The sequence below is a fragment of the Bidens hawaiensis genome, unplaced genomic scaffold, assembly GCF_021521415.1.
Source record: "Bidens hawaiensis isolate Kalapana, Puna unplaced genomic scaffold, B.hawaiensis_p1.1 tig00044483_1, whole genome shotgun sequence".
NCBI lineage: Eukaryota > Viridiplantae > Streptophyta > Magnoliopsida > Asterales > Asteraceae > Bidens > Bidens hawaiensis.
The window spans coordinates 562-23,802 of record NW_027505894.1 but is presented as its reverse complement, the minus strand read 5'-3'; the positions used below and the strand labels follow the sequence as shown (position 1 = coordinate 23,802).

General features: G+C 38.4%; 2 protein-coding genes across 2 annotated transcripts; both read right to left on the bottom strand.

The window, feature by feature from the left end:
* Positions 1-1,952: 1,952 nt before the first annotated feature.
* On the bottom strand, positions 1,953-3,488 carry LOC143615819 (uncharacterized). The gene is made up of 3 exons (XM_077088841.1): positions 3,353-3,488; positions 2,496-2,554; positions 1,953-2,395 (listed from the first exon to the last, which is right to left on the bottom strand). Exons 1-3 carry the CDS (start codon positions 3,440-3,442, stop codon positions 2,080-2,082), a joined length of 465 nt encoding a protein of 154 aa, XP_076944956.1. The 5' UTR covers positions 3,443-3,488; the 3' UTR covers positions 1,953-2,079.
* A 1,510-nt stretch (positions 3,489-4,998) lies between these two features.
* Positions 4,999-11,893, bottom strand: LOC143615817 (uncharacterized). Its single transcript, XM_077088840.1, has 11 exons — positions 11,535-11,893; positions 9,844-9,966; positions 9,670-9,766; positions 9,538-9,573; positions 9,270-9,457; positions 7,646-7,748; positions 6,239-6,420; positions 6,056-6,133; positions 5,845-5,947; positions 5,656-5,749; positions 4,999-5,461 (listed from the first exon to the last, which is right to left on the bottom strand). Exons 1-11 carry the CDS (start codon positions 11,825-11,827, stop codon positions 5,124-5,126), a joined length of 1,635 nt encoding a protein of 544 aa, XP_076944955.1. The 5' UTR covers positions 11,828-11,893; the 3' UTR covers positions 4,999-5,123.
* Positions 11,894-23,241: the final 11,348 nt, after the last annotated feature.

Genomic DNA, 23,241 nt, shown 5'->3' with positions numbered 1-23,241 from the left:
TTTAGGTAGGAGTGTCAGCCGACCCATGTGAAAAAAATAAATTATGGTATATACGTGTTAAACTCTCGACTGACCCTGTGAAATGTTAAGAACCACAAAATGGCCCTGTTGAATTTCGAAAACACCCAATGATATTTCGATACCAACACTAATACAAATAAATTTACATATTTATAGTTATAATTATATAGGGTAAAGGTACCGTACAATAATGTCTTAATGTACGATAGGTACGCGAGACACTCAAAGGCAAAAAACAAAGGCAACATACTTAAAAGCTAATAAACGCTCAGCCGAAAACCTAAAACGCTCAAAAACGGTTTTCGTGAAAAAGAAAATAAAAATTGATCGATTAACGATCCAAAATTGTTTTTTTCGGTGAACCAGTGATTAATTGGATATGTATTGACGATTCCAAGATGTTGGGATGTGATTTCATGGATCGATTTCGTGCGAAATGGGGATTCGCGTACCTATTGTACGATAAGCTATTATTGTATTGGATATTTACCCTAATTATATAAATGTATGTAAATAATTTATCTAATTAAATTTGAGTTTAATATAAACAATTTTAATACAATTTTAAGCCTAAATGCCCATCAATCTATTCCCAATTTATAAGCTCAAGTTCCAAACTACCCACGAAATCTATATTTAATTTAATTAAAAAAATGTTACGATAACACAAGTACTATGTCGGGTAAGTTTAGATAATTAAGAGATTTAATCGTGAAAGAGAATGCTTCGGCTTTATTACATTGTTTTACTCACCAACTTCATTTGCATTGGTACATCGTTTATTGAAGTTAGCTCTCGTGTTATACGTCACAATCACAAGCTTTAAAAGATGTTTTTCGACGACGAAGTACGTGAAGTCGAATTTGCGTAACTAAATGAGTGATAAGATTTTAACAATATTTTTATTTATTTCATTGAGAGAGACTTGTTTATTAATGTCGAACTAAATGATATTTTGGTTAGGTTCCAAAAAATAAAAACCCATAGATAACAACTTTAGATATTTTTATATTTTTGCTATGCATTTCAAATGAAGTTTCACGTACTTTTTTAATTTACGTGATATTTTGTTTGAATTCCTTCCTTCAATTCTCTCTAGCAGGGCCGTTTCCGAGAATCATTGTAAAATTTTGGGCCGAAGATGAGTAAAAATGTGGGCCTTAAGTAAAATATAAATTCGATATTACTCATATATAAAAGTAATCAAGTATTGTATATGATTTGGATTTTGGGCCTGACTTATTGGGTATTGTTTAAACAAAACTTTTACTTGGGCCTAATATAGTTTTTTTAATATATATATATATATATATATATATATATATATATATATATATATATATATATATATATATATATTTCTGGGCTTCTGGATGATCGGGCCTAAGGCGGTCGACCTCCCTGCCTCCCCATCCCAGACTGCCCGACTCTGGTTTTTCTTACGTAATCTTATCTTTTGTGGGTCAGGTCACACTCGTGAAGTCTAGTAAACGAGTGTATTATATGTCTATATACAAAGCACCGATACAAGTTATAAAGACCCTTGAAGTTAGTGTTGGAGTTTGGACTTAATAGCGAGAGTAATAAGGAAAAGAAGAAGCCGAACTTTACTGTCTTTATGGCAACTAAACACATTCTCTTGTTATAAACGAACATATTTATGTACCGGACAAATGTAAATGAACGAACATTAACGAAGGTTGATGAACAAACACATTACCAAACGTGCATGGACACAATTGAACGAACATGACATCCATTCGTGTTTGTTCATTAAGCTTACCAGATTCATTTATTAAGCACACGAACATAAATAAACTTTCTACCGAACGCTCAGTTCATTTACAGTACTAATTAAGCCGAGGTAACAACTCCACAAGCTAAGCTAAAAAAACACAATAACCATTGCAAACAAAGGTTTAAATGTTCCATATGCTACAACTAAAATGACACAATACCAGACTAAAAATAATAATCCTCCCTACTACATAATAATACTAGATAATAAAATAAAACATATGATAAAAATACAAGACTTCCAAATTAAACAACTCATCTTCATTTCCGCTTCTTAGCCGGTGGTTGTTCTTCCTCATCCTCGTCTTCATCCTCATCCTCGTCATCATCGTCCTCACCGTCATCGTCATCGTCATCATCACTACCTTGATTCCCATTCGCCTCAGGATCCTCAGCGTCCCCTTCATCATCATCGTCGTCTTCTTCCTTTTCATCACCCGAGAAATCTTCATCTCCAGCATCATCTTCTGGCTCCTCTGCATCTGCATCGTCGTCATCATCGTCGTCCTCTGTGTCACTCCCGTCTTTGGCTTCTGGTTCGGTTTTGCTCCTTTTGTGCAGCTCAGAAATCGGAAACCTGCAAAATTTTGAAATACAAAAAAGTATAAATATCAAAGTTTTGAACTCAAAAGTGTTACACAAATAATATATGTTTGGCAGACGAGTGTTACACTTACCGTTGATCATTGTCAGTTAAAATTTGCAACGCGTGTGCGCCCTGAAGAAGAAATCCCGTCTGCAATTGCAACAAAATCTTTAAACTTCAAAGCAACATATTGTATTACACAAGCTTGAAGCTTTAGATCAGTACTAATAAAAGTCCTAAAATAGTCAAACTTCAAGAAAACTAAGATCTTGATATCAAGACCACTGAAATCAACCGGGTAGCAAGTTAAGAGCTCTGGGACACAAAAGATTGAATCTTTTTCCATACCCGACGCATAAATTCTAAACCTTTCAAACACCATAAATCTTGAAAAATGTAAAAAATACTTTCAAATTAAAATCTTTCAAATACCATAAATCTTGAAAAATGTAAAAAAAACTCCCAAATTAACATCTTTCAAACACCATAAATCTTGAAAATGTAAAAAAATTGTGACTTTTTAACTGTCATACTTGACTTCCCATTGCAAACACACCTTCAATCTTGTAATAATTCAAGAAAAATATGATAATTTTTAAGTACAACAGCATACTGACAATTTGTTTCAAACAACAAAACCTGCTTACCTTTAAATTAAGAAAATTTATTATCCCCCCAAAAAAAAATTAAACTTTCATCAAGGTAGCAAAGGTCAAAAACACAACCATAAAATTTGGGGGAAACATTACAACACAGCAGCAAATTCAAAAAAATCAAAATCCAACTTCACACCAACAAAAAAAATACAAACTTTAACCAAATATGGTCCAAATTACACAAGATCCAAATATCAAACACCTGGTGTGCATCCCACCAACTAAACCAATTTTCTTCACCAAACCCCCAAATTAATAACCAAATATTAAACAAATCAAAACTAACTCTTACCATCATGATGACACAAGCAAGAGAAACTTGAGCAGCCATTGTCTTGACAGAAACCCCCAAATCAGAAGTTAAAGATTTGGCTACTTCCATTACAATTGAAAGGCTTTAGGGTTTAATTGTGATAGTGAGAGAGAAGATAAAGCTTGTGAATTGAGGGTTTTTGTTGGTTTGGTGTAATGAATGCTCTAGGGTTTTGTGGGGGTGTGAATTGGGAAAATGGGTGTAAGTTGAAGGGGTGGTTTTGAAAATGTTGACTTTTGTTTTTTGTTTATGTTTTTTTGGATCTATAAAAATTTGAATTTTGAAAATGCCTGTATTGGCTCGAGATTAAATATTCAAATTGTCATATCTATTTCAAACAAGTACATGTATATAATATTTTCTTTATTTTTAATTAATGGAGTTTAATAGTCAAATTTGTTAGTTAATGTGTATAAATATTAAATAATCTAGTTTTGTACATGGCCAAATCACGATAGTAACGGATAATTGTTAAAAAAAAATTCGGACGAATGTGAAAAACAAATTGATTTACTAGTTTCAAACAAAAAAATTTTTATCACAGGCTCATTGAGTTATGATTTGAGTTTTTTTATATATATAATAATGGGGATAAATAAAATAGGTAATTAGGTTTAAAAATTAAGAGTACATTTTTTAAAGAAATATGTATATATAAATTCTCTAAAAAAATTTCAGGTATATCGGAGTGGTCGGGAGTAGTCACCTTCCCCACCTCTCTCAAAGACGGCACTAGGCCCAAGCATGTCAACTTGGCTTATTTGCTATAACTTGTAACTTTTTTTTTCTACGAAATTGAATTAATTATTTTGACTCCAGGTTGCACTAGTCGAATAATCAGTTCCAAATACATTACATACATTATTATTATCGTCATTATCCTATTTTTTACAATAACATAGTTCAAATTATAGTGAGCAATTTTAATAAATAATCAAACATGGTACATACCTTTGACATTATATATATATATAGAAGAAAGTTGAATGATTTATTAAGTATTCTAATAGCATTTCTGAAAATTTACTTTCGGAATTATTAAGTTGAAGACACATGTTTTATCAGATAATATATGACGTTTCTCATCCTGATAACTTTGTTTTGAAATAATTGTAGATGAGTAGGATATAATAGGCTATTAGGCTATTGTACTTATAACTCTACGCTCCCAAGTATTACTACGTGGCTACTAACGAGACCAAAGTGTTTAATATTTCATACTGCCTCTTAAATCCACTCTATTCTTTTACATATTATATAGAGCCTGTTGTGAATGCTCTAAATCATTTCCTACTTCTACGTAGTAACTAAATATGTTTGGTTATATTTACCAGAGCCGGCGGCCACAAGACCAATGCCCCGCTACCCGCTAGGCCCGATTTTTTTTTTGAAAGAAAGTTATATGTATTTAAAATTAAATTGTTTAAACCCAATAAAATGTTCCTTTTACTTAAGGCCCAAAAAAAATTTCGCATTTGACCCAAAAAAATTTTCGCCAGTTTCGCCTTCTCGGAGCCGGCACTGATATTTACAAAACTAATAACTTGGTTCTAAGCAAATCTACATTAACACACATATTTACATAATTAATACTAGATCAAATCATCCAAAGTTTGATAACATAGTTAAATACTTAAATAGTAAATAATCATATCATTCAGCATAACTTAAAAGTTAAAACTAAAACTAGAAATCCCATGAAAATAAGCCAACATATATGCATAATAACATAATAATTAGTGATGATTAATTACACCAACACAAGAGCCAAATACTCTTCTATAGCTTCACTCTCTCTAGTAAGCTCCATATCATAATCCGAAAACGCGTCTTCGCTCTGTAAATCCCCGGTTATCTCATCTTCCATCTCCACATCCCTTGTTTCCGGCTCAAACATTGGCGCGTCTCCATCAGTCGGGCCAGTCCCACTCCCGCCATCTGATGAGCCAGCACCACCAGAACCGCTAGAGCTCCCAATATTCTCCGCCACTGGGCCTGCTGCTGGTGCACCCACGTTTGGCGCACCCTGCTCCAGCAGATGATTTAATGCACTCTCTTCTGTTCCATAAGCACCGACAGCCGCCACAACTATAAAAAACATAATGTATCAAATAATATGATTAGAAAAACATATTATTATTATTACTATTATTATTATTAGAAAATATATTATTTTAATAATAATTAATAACTTATTTAGAAACTTTTATGCATTAAAAATACAATGGCGATATTATTATTATATATTTTTTATTATTTTATTATTTTTTTTGGGGGGGTACCTGCTTCTCTAGGGAACCCTAAGGTAACGAGTCGTTCGATAGTAGCATCAGAAGCTTTACGTGATCTCTTCGCCTTTCGCGTTTCAATAAAAAGCTACAAAAATAAAACGAAATCAACTCGATAACACTTTTTTTAATATTATATTTTTAGGAATTACAAGTTATAAGAATTACACGTGAAACGTTTACCTGTATATCAGAATTAGTCTCGACATTGGTCAAGTCATCAAGAGCTTTTTGCATTTCATTTTCGTTTCTTCTAAGAGATTCTGCAGCCAGTTCTTTCTCAAAACTGCCAATATCAATAACACACGCGAGTGCACAAAAAATAAACGAACTTATTAGCCAAAAAGTAGGCAAAAAAGACATTTTTATACTTTTTTTTTATTTGTAAGCGTACCCGATTGATACTAATTCCTTTAACTTCTGAAGATCAACCGCTTTCCTAAGGGGCGTAACTCCAAACTTCTTCTGCTCCCTAAATTTACATTTTCAAGAACACAAGTCATACTTTCGTATAATAATACTTTTGTATAATAATAATAATAATTGTAATCATTTTTTAAGAAGATTAAATACTTACATTATCTCATTTCTTCGCTTGATATCATCCTCAATCTTTTGTTGTTTTCTAGCTTTTTCCTCAACAAGAAAATCGACCGCACGCTCGACACTTTGTTGGTTCACACGTAACGCTCGTTTTGCAGCGCGTTCTCCATACCCCATCCCCATTAACATCGATAGTTCTTCATCTGGAACTTGAAGCTGAAATTAAACAACACATGAGTATTAAAAAAATGTGACAAAAAAGATTTTAAAAAAATGAAAAAATTACAAATTTTGTCCTTTTGAATATCCAATATTATGGAATGGGTCCTTTACGAAAATGAGTTTCACTCTCTATCCTTTATTTGGATATTCGCCTCGGGTTTAGTCCTTTACACTAACAGACGTTAACTTTTTCTGTTAAATCACCTCATGTGCAATGCACATGAGGGTATTTTAGTCTTTTACCCTTAAATCACCCCTAAATACTATATTATTATTATTTTTAATAAATACTAAACACTAATATATGCCCCTCTCTCTCCTCTCCCACCCATCTTCTTCTATCATCTTCCTCTCACCTCTCCCTCTCACTCCTCTCTCCCAGCCACCACCACCTGCCACCGCCGCCACTAGCACCACCACCCACACCACAACATCCAACCCCCACCACCAATTTTTCTATGTGGAATTTAATAAGGGGTTTCTCCATAAAAAACAAAATGTTTAGCCCCCAAATACTTATAAGCCACAAGATTGTTCCTGGTGGCTTCATAATCAATTTTCCCGTGAATCTTTTAACACCCCCGGATTGGCTAGCAAGGCAAGAAGCCACAACATCAATAAGGAGGAGCCCCATTTTTTTAAAAACTTTCTTGTAAAATATCCAACTGATTTGCCTCTGTTCCCACTTTGATCACAAAATTGTCGATGTATCCGGCCGATCCAAGGACTAAAACGGTGATATCTTTTGTGGGTTTGTCTCAGAATGAGGATTTGGGGGCTGCGGAGGTTAAATCGGTTGCAAGATTGAATCATTTTTTGATGGGGAATAGGGGTTTTGGATAGATATGTAAGGAGAAAAAAGAAAATGGAGATGGGGTTAGTTGGAGAAAGAAGATTCTTTAAGGTTGATGTTGAAGTGGGTTCAGGGGTAGTTAGGTTTGGGTTAAAGATGAAGATATTTGTGTATTTTGAATTACAATTTTTGTCCTTTTAAGGGTAAAAGACTAAAATACCCTCATGTGCATTGCACATGAGGTGATTTAACAGAAAAAGTTAACGTCTGTTAGTGTAAAGGACTAAAACCGAGGCGAATATCCAAATAAAAGATAGAAAGTGAAACTCATTTTCGTAAAGGACCCATTCCATAATATTGGATACTCAAAAGGACAAAATTTGTAATTTTTTCTAAAAAAATAATAAAAATGAAATAAAAAAGTACCTGCAAGTATCGACTCCTGGCACTATTCAACGATACCTTTGCCTTTTCAATATCGCCACTATGGTATGCCACTACACCTTCCAGTAATTCCAATCTCAAGTGCCTGTATTACAAAATTAGTTTCATGTATAGATACATTATACATATATAAATGTATAAATACATGCCTAGGGTAAGGATCCTAAGAGAACCATTTGAAAATTGAGAACTTTGAGAACCATTTTGGACCACTAAAAAAACCTCTAAAAAATATAAAACAAAAAAAAAACAAAAATTTTAAAAAAGTAAAAAAACCAAAATTCTTATATTTCATTGCGGTTTCATATTAAAAAAAACACTTCGTATTATACACTTATATAATTTCATTTAATCTCTAGTTACGTAATGTACACATATGTACATTATCATTTCCCTTAAATTGTACATGTGTATAAAAAAAACATGTATGTGCATATTATACATATCTATACTATATATAATACATCAAACAAGGACAAATTAAGACATCCATTTTTAAGTAATTTACAACACTTAAAGCATGAGGTACATGTGTTAGTAAGGGTAAACATGTCTTTTAAACACAATCCATTCTACTTACAAGTTTGGTCCCTCATCTTTAACCATATTATGTTTTTAATTTAACTTGTAAACTAACTTCTCACCCATGATTTTTAAACGAATATAGCCTTTTCATACGTTAATATTTTTATAAACAAATTGCACCATAAAAACGAGCATTTTATTCTCTTTAATTTGGATATGATATTGTTGTAATTTTTTTCATTTTAAATAAATTAATATGTTACGTAGGGGTGTTCAGTGTCGGTTTTGATGGTTTTTAAGTTAAACTTGTAAGTCCAACCGTTAATACTGATTTTTTGTCGTTCAAAACCAAACTCAACCATTGAAAGTTGAAATCGAATCGTTACTAACGGCCTGGTTCCAGTTTGGTTTCACAGTTTAAACTTTAATAATAAATTTAGTTTAAAATAATTAATAATTTAAATGTACCATCAATTTTAACTAAAAACCAACATAATATGATACTGGAGATGATCATAAATAAAAAATGATAATTTTAGCCACGTAAATGGTAAATATTAATGGAAGATCCAGGACGTGAAATAATAACAACAAAGATTACAAAAGGAATAATATTGCAATTGGGTTAATTTACAGTCTTTTCTGGTTTCATATGGTCGGTTGCCGATATAAACCGTGAACCAACCGTTCACTACGTTTTGAAACTTTTGAAACCGAAAGTAAAAAAAGAAAAAGAAACAAGAAGTCAAAGCAATGACCGATTTAAACGATTTCAAGGTTTTAACCGAACCATAAACACTTATATTTGTGCGTGATTAACAGGTTCAAACACCCGCTGCATCGCGCGGGCCTATGTCTAGTATGTATAATTTAGCTAAACCGAGACGTTTTTTTTATGAAACCGGGATGATAAATAAGAATTTTGGTTTTTCTACTTTTTTTTATTTTTGCGCTTTTTTTTTGTTTTATGATTTTTTTTTTATTTTTGGGTTTTTTGTGGTCCAAAATGGTTCTCAAAGTTCTCAATTTCAAAATAGTTCTCACACGATCTTAATCCTACATGCATAATGAGGTTTCTTACAAAGCAAGTTCGGGATGAGCGTTTCCATGAAGAAGTCTAAGACGGGTAGATTCTTTCCCGTGAGACCGTTCGATTCCTTTTCGGGCTTCTTCAAGGCGTTTTCCAGCTACTGATAGTTTGCTGATGTCTTTGAGCATAAAATAACACCAAACAATATCTATTTGAAGTATTGGGACGTTGTCGATCAACTGGAAAATATAAACATAAGTTTGTAAAATCATAAATCCATAAGTATGTATGAGTTTAAAAAACTTAACGGTGCGTTTACCTGAACGACCTTGGAGTCACATAGTGAGAAAGCCTCCTGCAAAACAGTCTCTTGGATTATTAATTATTATTTATTAACGTACGTTTTAACGGTCTTTTGATCATTTAACAATACAAATATGTTAAAACTTACCTCTCCCATGAGTAAAACTTCAAGGGCATCTTCGTACTTCTTACTTTTGACCAATCGTTTTGCTTTTCCATGAAACATAAGCCCCATCATCAGTGCACTGCAATTTGGCATTCGTTTTAGAGTCAATATAAACAATATACAGATTACAGATATAGATAAAATAATTAATCATACCGTTGATCGTCTTCAGTACCCAGTTTCACTTTCTCTCCGCTTTGATTCTCCAATTCAAGATTAAAGTCTTCAAGTGGCAGTGAACCATCGGCATGTCTTTTAGCCAGTGAAGTTGCAGCAGCCCTGTAGATTTCAATATAAAGTCACAATCAAAACGCTTTTTCGATAAGTTCCTTCCGACTAACTATACAGACACCACTGACATGTCATATAACGGTCAAACGGGTTGAAGCATAATGCTCATGACATGACCATATGATTTCTATTATCTTTAAGCCTTCTTAATAAGTAAAAAGCCAAAAAAATCAAATATTAAAGGCAACAACTTTTAATAATCTAATCGTCCAAAACACCAAATCACCCAAACCAACAGAAAACACTGCAAGATCAAAACTTTTTCATCTCATCATCACTCAAAGATTTAAGACAAAAACTTTTAATCTAACCATCCAAAAAAAAAAACTAAAAACTAAAACACCTGATAATCTAACATAAAAAAGCACCCCAAGATCAAAACTTTTTAATCTGATCATCACTGAAGTCTAAGATTAAAGGCAACAACTTTTAATAATTTTATCATCCAAAACTAAAACAACCTAATCACCCAACCAACAAAAAATACCCCAAGATCAAAACTTTTTTTACTGATCATCACTGAACTCAAAGATTAAAGACAAAAACTTTTAATCTAAACATCTAAAAATACAAAATTAAAACACCTAATAATCTTTATAAAAAAAAAGACATCCTAAGATCAAAACTTTTTTTCTGATCATCCAAAACAACAAAACTAAACACCTAATAATCTATTAAAAAAAAAACACCCCAAGATCAAAACTTTTTCATCTGATCATCACTAAACTCAAAGATTAAAAGCAACAACTTTTAATCTAATCATCCAAAAAAAAAAAACTAAACTAAAACACCTACTAATTTAAATAATAATAATAATTATTCTTAAAAAAAAAACACCCCAAGATCAAAACTTTATAATCTGATCATCACTGAACTCAAAGATTAAAGACAAAAACTTTTAATCTAATCATCCAAAAAAACAAAACTAAAACACCTACTAACTTAAATAATAATTATAAACAAAACACCCCAAGATCAAAACTTTTTAAACTGATCATCACTGAACTCAAAGATTAAAGGCAACAACTTTTAATCTAAACATCTAAAAATACAAAACTAAAACACCTAATAATCCTTCTTTTCTTTTTTTTAAAGACACCCTAAGATCAAAAGTTTTGTATCTGATCATCCAAAACAACAAAACTAAAACACCTAATAATCTAAAAACACACATACACCAAGATCAAACAAATTTATCTGATCATCACTGAACTCAAAGATTAAAGACAAAAACTTTTAATCTGATCATCCAAAAAAACAAAACTAAAACACCTACTAACTTAAATGATAATAATATATTAAAAAAAGCACCCCAAGATCAAAACTCTCTAACCTGATCATCACTGAACTCAGAGATTAAAGCCAAAAACTTTTAATCTAATCATCCAAAACAAACAAAACTAAAACACCTACTAATTTACATAATAATAACTACAAAAAAAAAAAAAACACCCCAAGATCAAAACTTTTTAACTTGATCATCACTGTACCACTAAACCCAACAAAACCAAAAACCAATAAACAACAATAATCCCAAAAAAAAAAAACAATCAAACCTGAGTCTTTGCAGCCTAGTACTCTTCTCTTCTTCCTTGATCAACTCTTTACCTTGATCAGGCGAAACTTTAGTCACCAAAATCTTTGAATTATTCTTCAACCCCAGTTCACTCAGCCTCTGGGACCCACCATCATCCTTCAACACTTTTCCTGCACTAATCAGGTTAATCGAGTCGACCGTACAGTCCAATCGGCTGGCTATTTGTTGCTTTAATATGGGTACAGTCCATTCGTCCAATTGGGCTTCTAATACACCCGACCATGCGCCTGCTATCTTCAGTTTTGTAGTCATTGGTGTTGTGTTTTGAAGATAAAGATTGAAACTTTGTTGGGGTTTTGGGGGTGAGGTGAAGAAGACGATGGACTTGTTATTATTATTATTATAGAGTTGAGTGATCGAAGGTTTTATGGTGTTCTATATATGGGCCCTTTAAGTTTGAAAGGTTTCGGTATTTCGGGTTTGGGTTTAAATGGGTTGATACGTTAATGATATGGTAAAGGATGTGCGGGTTTAACTGGGTTAGCTTGCTTGTGGCACGTAGGATGTGTTTGACTGATTGTGTTAAGTGGGTTTGATATGATGATAGGGGATGATTAAGAACAGTTTATTACTTTTTACGCAATGTGTGTGTGTGTGTGTGTGTGTTTGAAATCAGATCCTAACAAGTATAATGTTTATATTCGTGTTAAACACGTTGTGTCATTCGTGCTATCAAACTATATATATGTAACGGGTGTAACAAATCAAGTTTTGTTGTTTGTGTTATTGAACTTGTTATGTAATCATGTTAGTGCTTAAAGTGAATAAGGCATCTAAGTAAATGTATTGGGTTCAATAAAAGAACTAGGTGAAAGTATAGGGTGGTAAAGCACTAAAGTACAATAATTAAAAAGGCACGACTTTTTCAGTTTTTCTTTTCTTGGGTACCAAGGACTCAAGGAGTAATCTTTTATTCTTATCCTAGGTTTTAAATCTTATATGATTATCTTTTAAAAATTATAATTATTCTTTCATACTTTTCATGTAGAATCATGCATAATTAACTAATATTGACGACAAAAATATTGGTTTGAAAGTAAAACTTCAAATCTTTGTATGATATAAGTTGTTTTTTTTTCGCATGTATGTTATAGTGGTATCGGTTTTCTTTTTCAAGAGTGATAACACTTGCCATAACACATCTACTTTGTTGAAGACTATAAACACCTATCAATCAAAACAATTAAAAAAGGTTTAAATTTTGAATAAAGAGATAAAATTTTGAAAAACATTTTTATCATATATATAAACCAAAGTATTTCCTTATTTCGTAACCATTTACTTGACTAGCATTATCAAAGTCAAATATAACTTTGTATATTGCCTCCCCTTTTCCAGGAAAAAAAACTCAAATATTATAAATAAAAAGTGGAATTTATAAATAATCATATAATTAAAAAATATGTGTGATATAAAAAAATATAGTTTACTTGTACTTTTATTATTGATAAAAAAAACTTGCTACAATGTGTTATTGTTAAAGCACGTCCTCGCGTGTTAAAATGTGGACATATGACATTCCAATTCCCAAACCAGTGTGGGGTAGATAAGGGTGGACTCAGGCTTTTCATACGGATCAAGTAATTTTTTTATGTATTTTTTTTTATTTTTTTATTTATTCTTAACAGTTAATTATATTATATTTTATATTATAACCTTTAATTTATTAATTTACAAAAATTAAATCTTATATCTATTTCCCAAGTCCTTCCATATATTATACATTGCTTTATATTCACACTAGTTTTAGAACCTGTGTAATATACGGGATGTAAAGAATAATTTTAATAAATTATTAAGTAGCAAGATTTCTTTGTAATCATAACTTTAATATTAGCTTTAATCCACATTTTCGTTCAATATAATTTGATATTAACGTTTTTGAAGGCTTAAAGTAAACTTAAAATATATGGCTCTTCACTAATTTAACTTACGCTTTTTTAATATTGTATTCTTTGTTTTAGTTTGAAAGAGTGCATCGAGACACTTTAAGATCACAATCTAACATATCTCATATGGTTTTACATACCACTTAGTGCTACATGTTACAGCAAAACGCAAAAGATGAAAATTAATTTCTAGACGAATTCCAATTTAATCATCATAATTTATCTCAAATATATATTATTTAATCATAAATTCATAAATAATATCTATCTAGCATCATAAAACTTTAATGACACAGAAACACTTGCTTCCATTTCACGTACAACAAAAAATAAGAATAAAAAATACCTTTAAAGTATCCACTCAATAACAATACATAACATCAAATAAGGAAGCCCTGATTGCGGTGCGCACATGTGATGTATATATGTGTGAACCCCTCGGGTGGGCAAAAGTGAAATTGCACTAATTTTGACGTTATTTTACTAATCTCGTGAAAATAACGTTAAAAGTGACGGACGGTTAATCAGGCATCATGTAGTGGCGTTGATAGCCGAAAGACAAGGGTACATGCACCGATCAGCCGGTGTCCCGATAATTGAGTGCTATGTGCCTTATGTCCAAGGCTTGATGCAAAACTACTATCGAGCCGGGGGTCTCACGGAAGCAGCCTCTCTATCCTTATGGGGTAGAGGTAAGGCTGTCTACATCTTACCCTCCTCAGACCCTACCATAGCTTTGCTATTGGTGGGATATACTGAGTACGATGATGATGATGATGATGATGATGATAGATCAAATAAGGATCTCTGGTAGTACACAACTATTAAAAACATGTACCAACAAACAAACATTTTAACTTGGATCTGGATTATAATCCTTTCTTTACACCATTCTTCTTGCCTGTTCACGTATATAAGAGACAAATCAATAACTTTTTCTTCTAAATCATCTAATTCCAGTTGAAGAGGTATGTACCCGCCTCAACACCAAGCAAGGCGGGTCAACCCACAAGATAAAGACATTATGAAGGCACAAAGCCAAAACCCAGGCGCATCGCGCATACAAAACATGCTCAGGCAATCATATGCTCGCGCATCACATACGCGCGCGGCGCATATCGCATGCTCTTGCACATCACATATGCTCGCGCGTCACATATGCGCGTGGCGCACCAGCGCGCGGCGCATATCACACGCTCGTGCATATCACACCTGCGCATGAAATATCTGCGCGTGAGAATAAAAAGAAGACTTCGCGCATTCTCAGGATGGGCGCATATCACACGTACACATAATCAACCTCGTCCTTATCCAAATCAGGATCAGGGCAACCTTGATTGTGCACGTCAGACACTCTTCTAGAAGGCATCTTTTTAAGGAGTAAGAATATGCTGATGTTGACAGCTGCCAATGAAAGGTCGACAACTCAGCATGACACATGTGCTACCACATGATTTCAACCAACGAGAAAGCGCCAGGTGTCCCAGAGGACACGTGGCGCAGTGCGATTGGAGGAGGCCACGAGGCTGAGCCCAGCCAGTGGAAACCCTAGCACTATAAATACAGCATCAACTCCACTTTGATGAACGTTCATTCACACTCAATCATTGACAGTTACAAGTAGTGATATCACATTCAATCATATTGAATTATATTCACTCACAGTCAGTTACAGAAAAACACACAGTCACACAATCAAGAGTATTCAGCGATTCAGCAATACTCTTGAGATTTCACTGACTCACACTTTATTATCTTCTCCACAAAGATACTGATTCTCACGCCGGAGGGTTACCCCAAAGAGGACCCCTCTGTCCCTTTCTGAGGGGTAAGTAACGGCGCTGTTCATTTTGTAGGTGGAAGAACACGGATTCAAAGGAACCATCGGTGAAACAGTTAATCATACCCGAGGAAAGTAGATCTGCTACCAGTGAGAGATCCACGTTTCTTCATTGGCGCCATCCACTGTTACAAACGGCAATCAGATCTCATCCAGATCTACGAAAAAAAAAAATCAATCACCATGGTTTCTGGAGTTCGTAACGTTGATCAAGCTCTGGAGGATATTGAGCGTGAGGGTGTTAACGACGGACAGCAGGTTCTGAGGGTTCCGCGTGATTCTATGCGTACCACAGCAACCGTCCCTTCGTCACAACCCCTCACGGCCAGACTGAAACTCCTCCAGACGATCACACGTTACAAAATATGGCCGGCGCGAAGCTGAAAGGACCAATGGGTCCAGAAGATGAAGCAAACGATCCGAATGAATGGCTCATAAATGAGCAGCGGCGTCTGATGGAAAAGTACACTGAAATGATCAAACAGAAGAAGCTAGCCGACCAAACACAAAGGCAAGCGATTGATAAGCAGACTACAAAAAGGCCGCGCGCGCCGGAAGAAGGGCATTCTGTTCACACTGCACACACTGAGTTCAGTGATGAAGAAGTGCATAGCATGAGGAGGACAAGGGATACTCATGCAGGAGGCTCGCAGCTCCGCGCGCCTGTGAACATGGCGCCTGGGGCCAGAGCAGATCTGGATCTGCACATGCCATACAGCCCACCGGTCAGAGGGCAAGTTGACGTAACCACACCCTACAGACCAGCCATCCTGGTAAAACACTCAAAGTTTACTGCGCGCATCGCGCAGGCTCCCATCCAGCACAAGACCAAGATGCCAAGTGGTCTGGGCAAATATGATGGCACAACAGATCCAGATGACTTTTTGCAGGGTTTCTATAACACGGGAAACCTAGAGAGCTGGACGATGCCAACATGGTGTCATATGTTTGCTCGCTGCCTCACGGGCGCTGCGCGGGTATGGTTCGAGAGCTTGCCGACAGGGCAAATTGATGGGTTCGAGGAACTATTAGAAAAGTTCCAAGCCCACTTCGTACAGCAGCGCAGGCACACCGCGCGATCCTGATGACATCATGCACTGCATACGCAGGAATGATGAAACGATTGAAGATTACATCACTCGTTTCAATCAGGAGGTCCCTGGCAATCGGGGGCATAACTGAGCAGCTCCTGCGCGTGGCCTTTATACAAGGCGCGCGCAGTGATCAGTTACGACGAGCTCTCGTAAGCAAAGATGGTATGCCCACCACGTGGGCCAAGTTAATGGAGGCATCGCGAGTTTTCGCGAGAAATGAGAAACAGATTGCCCAAGATAGGGCAAGAGAAAGAGCGCATCAGGCTGAATCACCGCGCAGCAAAGAGAATAGGGCCAAACAGAACTCTGTATGGTCCAGGTTGCAGCCAACAAGTTTTTTCTTCCGCGGAAAAACAAACGCAACCAAGCTCACCCCAGCCCCCAAAAGGATGCTCGTAAACCACGGGGAGGGTGACAAGAGGAGGGCGGCAGAGATCCCAGCAGGACCTCTGCCAAGAATATGGACTCCCCTCACTAAAAACACCTTCACAGGTGTTAAGTACTGAGAATGTCCAATTCAAGCCTCCCAAACAACTACACTACAAGGGACCCGCAAAACAGTGGCAAATATTGTGAATTTCACAGGTCCCGGGGCCACAACACCGACCGCATGCCATCATTTAAAGGATGCGATCGAGAAGGATGTAAAGTCGGGCAGGCTGGCTCACTTGGTAAAAAACCAAAGAATAGAAGATGAGCAACCGGAGGAAGCCTCTGCCAGCAAGAAGTACAAAGAATCTGTGTGGCTGAGGGGGACGACAAGGGCAGACGTCAAGAAAGAGAGGCGCGCAAATTCACGGAGATTGGCGCGAGCAGCAAGTCATCTTCCCAAGAATCAGGGGAGGCCCTTCAATAAGCAGTCCTCTCGTCATTACCCACACACATTGCTCATACGAAGTGTCAAAGGTCCTGGTGGACACTGGAAGCGAATCTGACATTATGTATGAGCAGTGTTTCAGAAGTTAGACCCGGCAGACCAAGCGCGGCTCGAAATTGTGAACGCACACAATCTGTGGTGTCTCAAATGAAATCATACATCCCCTAGGCAGATTCAGTTTGAACTAACTATGGGGATGATGAGCACAAGCGAGCCGAAGTTGTCAACTTCTTGGTCTTGCCCACCACGTCATGCCACAATATGATCCTGGGTAGGGGAACGATTGCCCAATTTAATGCTGTACCGTCGCCAGCGCACGGCGCATTGGGGATCCCTACACCCACAGGCGTAGCATTTGTTTACCGCGATCATTTGTGCGCAGTGACAAGCACGCCGCGGGAAGGGAGAATGAAACTTACAATGGCTGACAATGCGCCAGAGAAGTGGATTTTAAACCCAAAATTCCCAGAGCAAACGGTCACAATTGGCGCTACCATTTTCAGACGAAACGAGATTGAGAATGAAAAGTTGCTTACAAAATACACGTCGGTTTCGCGTGGCAACACTCCGATATGACGGGGGTCCCGCGAGACTTGGCGCAACATTCTCTTAACACGTTTAAGTCGGTGGAGCCAATTGCACAGAAAAAGAGAATCATGGGGGATGAAAAGGCGAAGGCCATGAATGAGCAAGTGGAGGACTGTTGCGCGCAAACATCATCCGCCCAATTCGATACCAGACATGGGTAGCCAATCCTGTGATGGTAAAGAAAAGCAACGGGTCATGGAGAATGTGTATTGACTTCAAGGAACCTCAACAAAGCATGTCGAAAGATTGTTACCCCCCTCCCTAAACATCGACGCAAAGGTGGACTCCGTGGCGCCATTCAAGCTCAAATGTTTCCTGGATGCCTATAAAGGCTATCACCAGATTCAAATGGCACACAGGATGAAGACAAGACGGCCTTCAGAACCGACAAAGGTGTTTTTTGTTACACAAAAATGCCCTTTGGTTTAAAAAATGCGGGCGCAACCTATCAGAGACTTATGGATTCGGTTTTCAGTGAACAAATCGGAAGAAATCTAGAGTCTACGTCGATGATTTGGTGATCAAGAGCAGGGAGGAGAGACAAATGCTCAAAAGACATCGAGGAAACCCTTCAGCGCCTAACGGAGGTTAACATGAAGCTCAACCCGAGCAAATGTACTTTCGGCGCAGAAGAGGGGAAATTTCTTGGTGTAATGGTCACTAAGGATGGTTTTCAAGGTGAACCCTGAAAAGGTGGAAGCCATCCTTGACATGCCTTCACCATCCACCATGAAAGAGGTTCAGAAGCTGAATGGTAGATTGGTGTCAATCAACAGGTTCCTAGCGAACCACGCCAGCAAATCTACTCCATTCGTTAACACCTTGAGGAACTGTTTGAAGAAGAGCCAATTCAAGTGGACGCCTGAGGCTGAGCAAGCTTTCACTGAGATAAAAGAATGTCTCATTAAATTGCCAGCGCTCACAGCTCCACTTCCTGGCGAGACCCTTACATTGTACCTGTCAGCTGGAGACCGCAGCGATCGGCGCAGTATTATTGGTGGATCGCAAGGGGATACAAACGCCGATATACTATGTGAGTCGGGTGCTCACAGACCCTGAGACGCGCTATTCCATAATGGAAAAGTTAGTTTTGTCACTAACCACACGCGTCGCGCAAGCTCCATAGATACTTCAATGGTCATCCTATTGAAGTTCTGACTGGTTACAACATCCAGCAAGTTTTGCGACGCCCCGCGCTCTCCGAAGGCTGACAAAGTGGGCGCTGGAATTAGGTGAACACACGATCACTTATAAGCCCCGTCCAGCGATAAAGGGTCAAGTTTTGGCGGATTTCATCACGGAAATCCCAGACGGAAAGATTGAAGAAGCTCAGCGCGAGCGTAGATCCTCCGCGAGCAAATGATGAAGAAGATGTTTGGAGGCTATTCACTGATGGAGCCTCCAACAGCGAAGGGTCCGGCGCATGCCTCAAACTGATGGACCCTGATAATCGTGAATATACTTATGCTATCAGGTTGGACTTCAAGAGTACCAACAATGAGGCTGAGTATGAAGCCCTGCTGGCTGGTCTGCGCATCGCGCGCAAGTTTGGGGTTAAAGACTAGAGGCGCATGTTGATTCTTACTTGGTAGCTGCTCAGGTCAACGGCCTATATGACGCCAAGGAGAACACAATGCCTCTGTATCTTGAGCAGGCAAAAAAGCTCGTTGAGCAGTTTGACTTCTTCAAGAATAATACACATCTCGCGCAGCGAAAACAAGTCCGCTGACGCGTTGAGTAAAATGGCATCAACTAATTTTGATCACTTTGGCAAAGATGTCAGGGGTGGAGGTAATGAGCAGCCCGTCAGTGCAAACGCAATCGGTCCCTTGTAATTCATACAACCCCTTCATCCTGGATAACTCCAATAACAGAAATTCCTGATGAAGGGGAAGTTACCGGACGATCGCGCACCAGGCGAGAAAGATAAGACACAAGGCACAGAACTATGAATTACTTGATGGTACATTATATCGGCGCTCTTATCTTGGACCGCTCATGAAGTGCCTGGATGCTGAAGAAGCAACCTATGTTGATTAGGGAGATTCATGAAGGAATCTGTGGAATTCACGCTGGCCCGCGCATGGTGGTTGCCAAGGCGATGAGCTCAGGCTACTATTGGCCAGGCATGTACTTGGATGCGCTAAAAGAAATCCAAAAATGCAAAGGCATGTCAGAGCTACGCGCCAAACACCATGCGTCCAAAGAACAACTTGATTCCAGTCACCTCCGCATGGCCTTTCCACAAATGGGCCATTGATATTGTAGGGCCCCTGCCGCAAGCGCAAGGGCGAGTGAAATTTTTGGTAGTGGCGATAGACTATTTCACAAAATGGGTTGAGGCCAAGCCACTAGCAAAAATCACAGCTGAGGGCGATGAAGCAATTTATCTGGAGCCACATCATTTGCCGTTTTGGCCTTCCCATGGAAATTGTGAGCGACAATGGCAAACAATTCACTGACAGGAAGATATCAAGCTGGCTCAGAGAATTGCACATCAACCAAATCTTCACATCCGTCTACCACCCTCAGGGGAATGGTCAAGTGGAGCGCGCGAATCAAAGTTTGCTAAATGGGCTGAAGAAAAGGTTGGAGGGAGAATCCCATTCTTGGGTCGAAGAGTTACCTAATGTCCTGTGGGCGCACAGGACATTAAGTAAAACTAGCAATGGCGAATCCCGTTCAGCCTAACCTATGGGACAGAGGCTATGATCCCAGCAGAAATTGGATGCCCATCCCATAGGGTACTCATGATGAGCAAAACTGATAACGAGCGCGAAAGAAGATTGGACCTTAACTTGCTTGAAGGGCGCAGAGAAGCGGCTATCATTAATGAAGCAGATACAAGAAAAAGCTGGAAAAATATTATAATCAGCGCGTTAAAGAATGCCACTTCAAGAAAAATGATTTTGTCCTTCGAAACAATGAAGCTAGTCGCGCAATACCCCCAGGAAAAATGTCCCCCAATTGGGAGGGACCTTATCAAATTCAGAAGATTTGGGGAAAGGCGCGTACGCTTTAAAAGATTTGGATGGAAAAAAGATACCGCGCTCGTGGAACGCGGCACAACTTAGAAAATGCTTCATGTAAAAGTTCAAATTTGTAATCAAGGCTTTTAAGCCATCATGAATGATGAGTCGCGCTATCTTTCAATATTTGTTCTATTACCTTTGCATACATGTTTCACACTTCCTTTATTAAATTGGAACAATATGATAACACTATATTGACTTCAAAACAAAATAAAGCGAAGTAAAACATACATGCGCGAGCCTTAGCTCAAACGCGGTTAACGAGTCTTAACTCTAAAACGTCAGGGCCTTAGCCCAAACTTACGAGCCTTAGCTCAAACACGTTAATGAGTCTTAACTCTGAAAACGTCAGGGCCTTAGCCCAAAACAAAGAGCCTTAGCTCAAAACATTCACAAACATCCATCTTACATCCCGCGCAGCCTGATCATAAAAATCCTTAAACACAACTAAGGCAAAGTACATGCCATATCATGTTAGGTCTCAGGTCGAGGCCAGCGCGCGGAATCATAGTGGATATCTGAGTAACACAAGCTGACATGTAATGCTAAACTCATACTTCCATACCGCGCGACAACGACGCGCGAAAAAGAAAATAACGAAGGGTTAGCGCGCATGTCAGCATGACCAAGATACTGCGAGAACCACAAACAAAATAGAACAGAGGTTAAGTGAATAATTTTCCATACAACCTTGTTCTTATTTTAACGTGCAAGCATATCTTATATCTACACAACCAAACATGAAGAGATGAATGGAAATGCGCAAGATATGAAAACGAGAGAACAAGTTTCATTCCATTGGATCGAAATTTACAAGTATGATGAGTTACAAATTACAAGTATAAAAAATAATTATACAAAATTTGATGAAGGGCTTCTCAAGTCTCCACGTCGACGTCAGCCGCTTCATCACCCTCATCATCCCCCGCAGCATCTGGCGCGGTCTGCTCCTCATCCCCGAACTGACCATAGTCAAGTTCTTCCTCCTCATTGGAGTCTTCGATCACAACGGTGTCACGAGCAGATTCTTTCGCCGCGCCAGAGCCGCTGGCAGGGGCAACATCCCCAGCGCCACCATCATCGCCACCCAGCCCTCATCGCAATCATCAAGCAACTTCTTTAGCGCGCCGAGGTCGGGCTGGTCAGCAAGCGCAGCTATCTGTAAATCATTAGAAAAGTAATGAGTACAAAACACTTAGAAAACTTAGTCAAGAAAAACTCATTATGATCAAGGTACCTCCATAAGGATGGGGATGGGAGTATTCATATACTTTTCCCCCACCGCGGCCATGTCCGCGCAGGCCGCATCGCTCTTGTAAGGGTACTCGGATGGGTTCTTCCTTAACATGCCATATTCATACCCATCCGTAAACCCTTCAGCTCGGCCCACCAAACGCGCGGCGGCATTGCAGTCCATCACAAGGGCTTGAAACTCGGCGAATATTTCATCGCCAAAGCGCAGCGAGCCATGCCCTGTGACACCAGCCATTGGCGATCCTGCGCGAGGCCAGCAACAGACGTCTCGAGGGCAGGAACCTGAGAGTTTAATAACTCAACAGTTTCCTTAGTCTTTTTTAGTTCCTCCTTATCAGACGCTCGCTAGCCGCCAAAAATTTTTTCTTTCTCCGCCTGCGCAGCACCAAGTGCTTCCTGGCTAGACGCCGCCGTCGCTAAGGCCTCATCTCTATCGGCCTGCGCGGCCGCCAAATCCCTTTTCAGGCGCGCAACCTCGCTCTCCAGTGATGATTTCTCAGTGATACTCTGGACGATAGCTTGGTCACGCGCCTCGGCCTGCTGTTCCAAGACACGCACTCTGCGCGCGTACTTGGCAACTTCGGCCTCCGCCAATTGCTGCTTCTCTCCCGCGCAGCTTGGAGCTCATGCCCGCGCTTGATGTATGCGGTGTTGGCACTTGCTCTGTTTTCACTGAGCTCCGCCTGGAGTTCTCTCAGCTCGTGCGCGAGCATCAGACAAGTTCCAGGCGGCCACCTTAGCCTCTCGCTGGGCTTCCACAAGAGCGTCGCGTACTTTAACATAATCACGACGAAGCTCTTGGGAAGCAGCGAAGAAAGCCGACCCAGCGAAAACATGGTCGTTCAGCAAGTCCGCGCGGGTGCGCTCCTCCTGATACCTCCTTTCAGTAGGAGGCACGGCATGAGCCCAGAAGTCCTCGCATACGCCCATGGATTGAAAGGAACTCTCTTCATTAATATTCCATCTCGGGCGGTAAAACGGGGACACCTTCCTGCAAAACACAAGAAAAGTTCTAAGTCATAAAACATACTTATATGGAGATACGCGCAGCGGACCAACAAATCAATACATACCTGCGGGGATGAAGCAGGA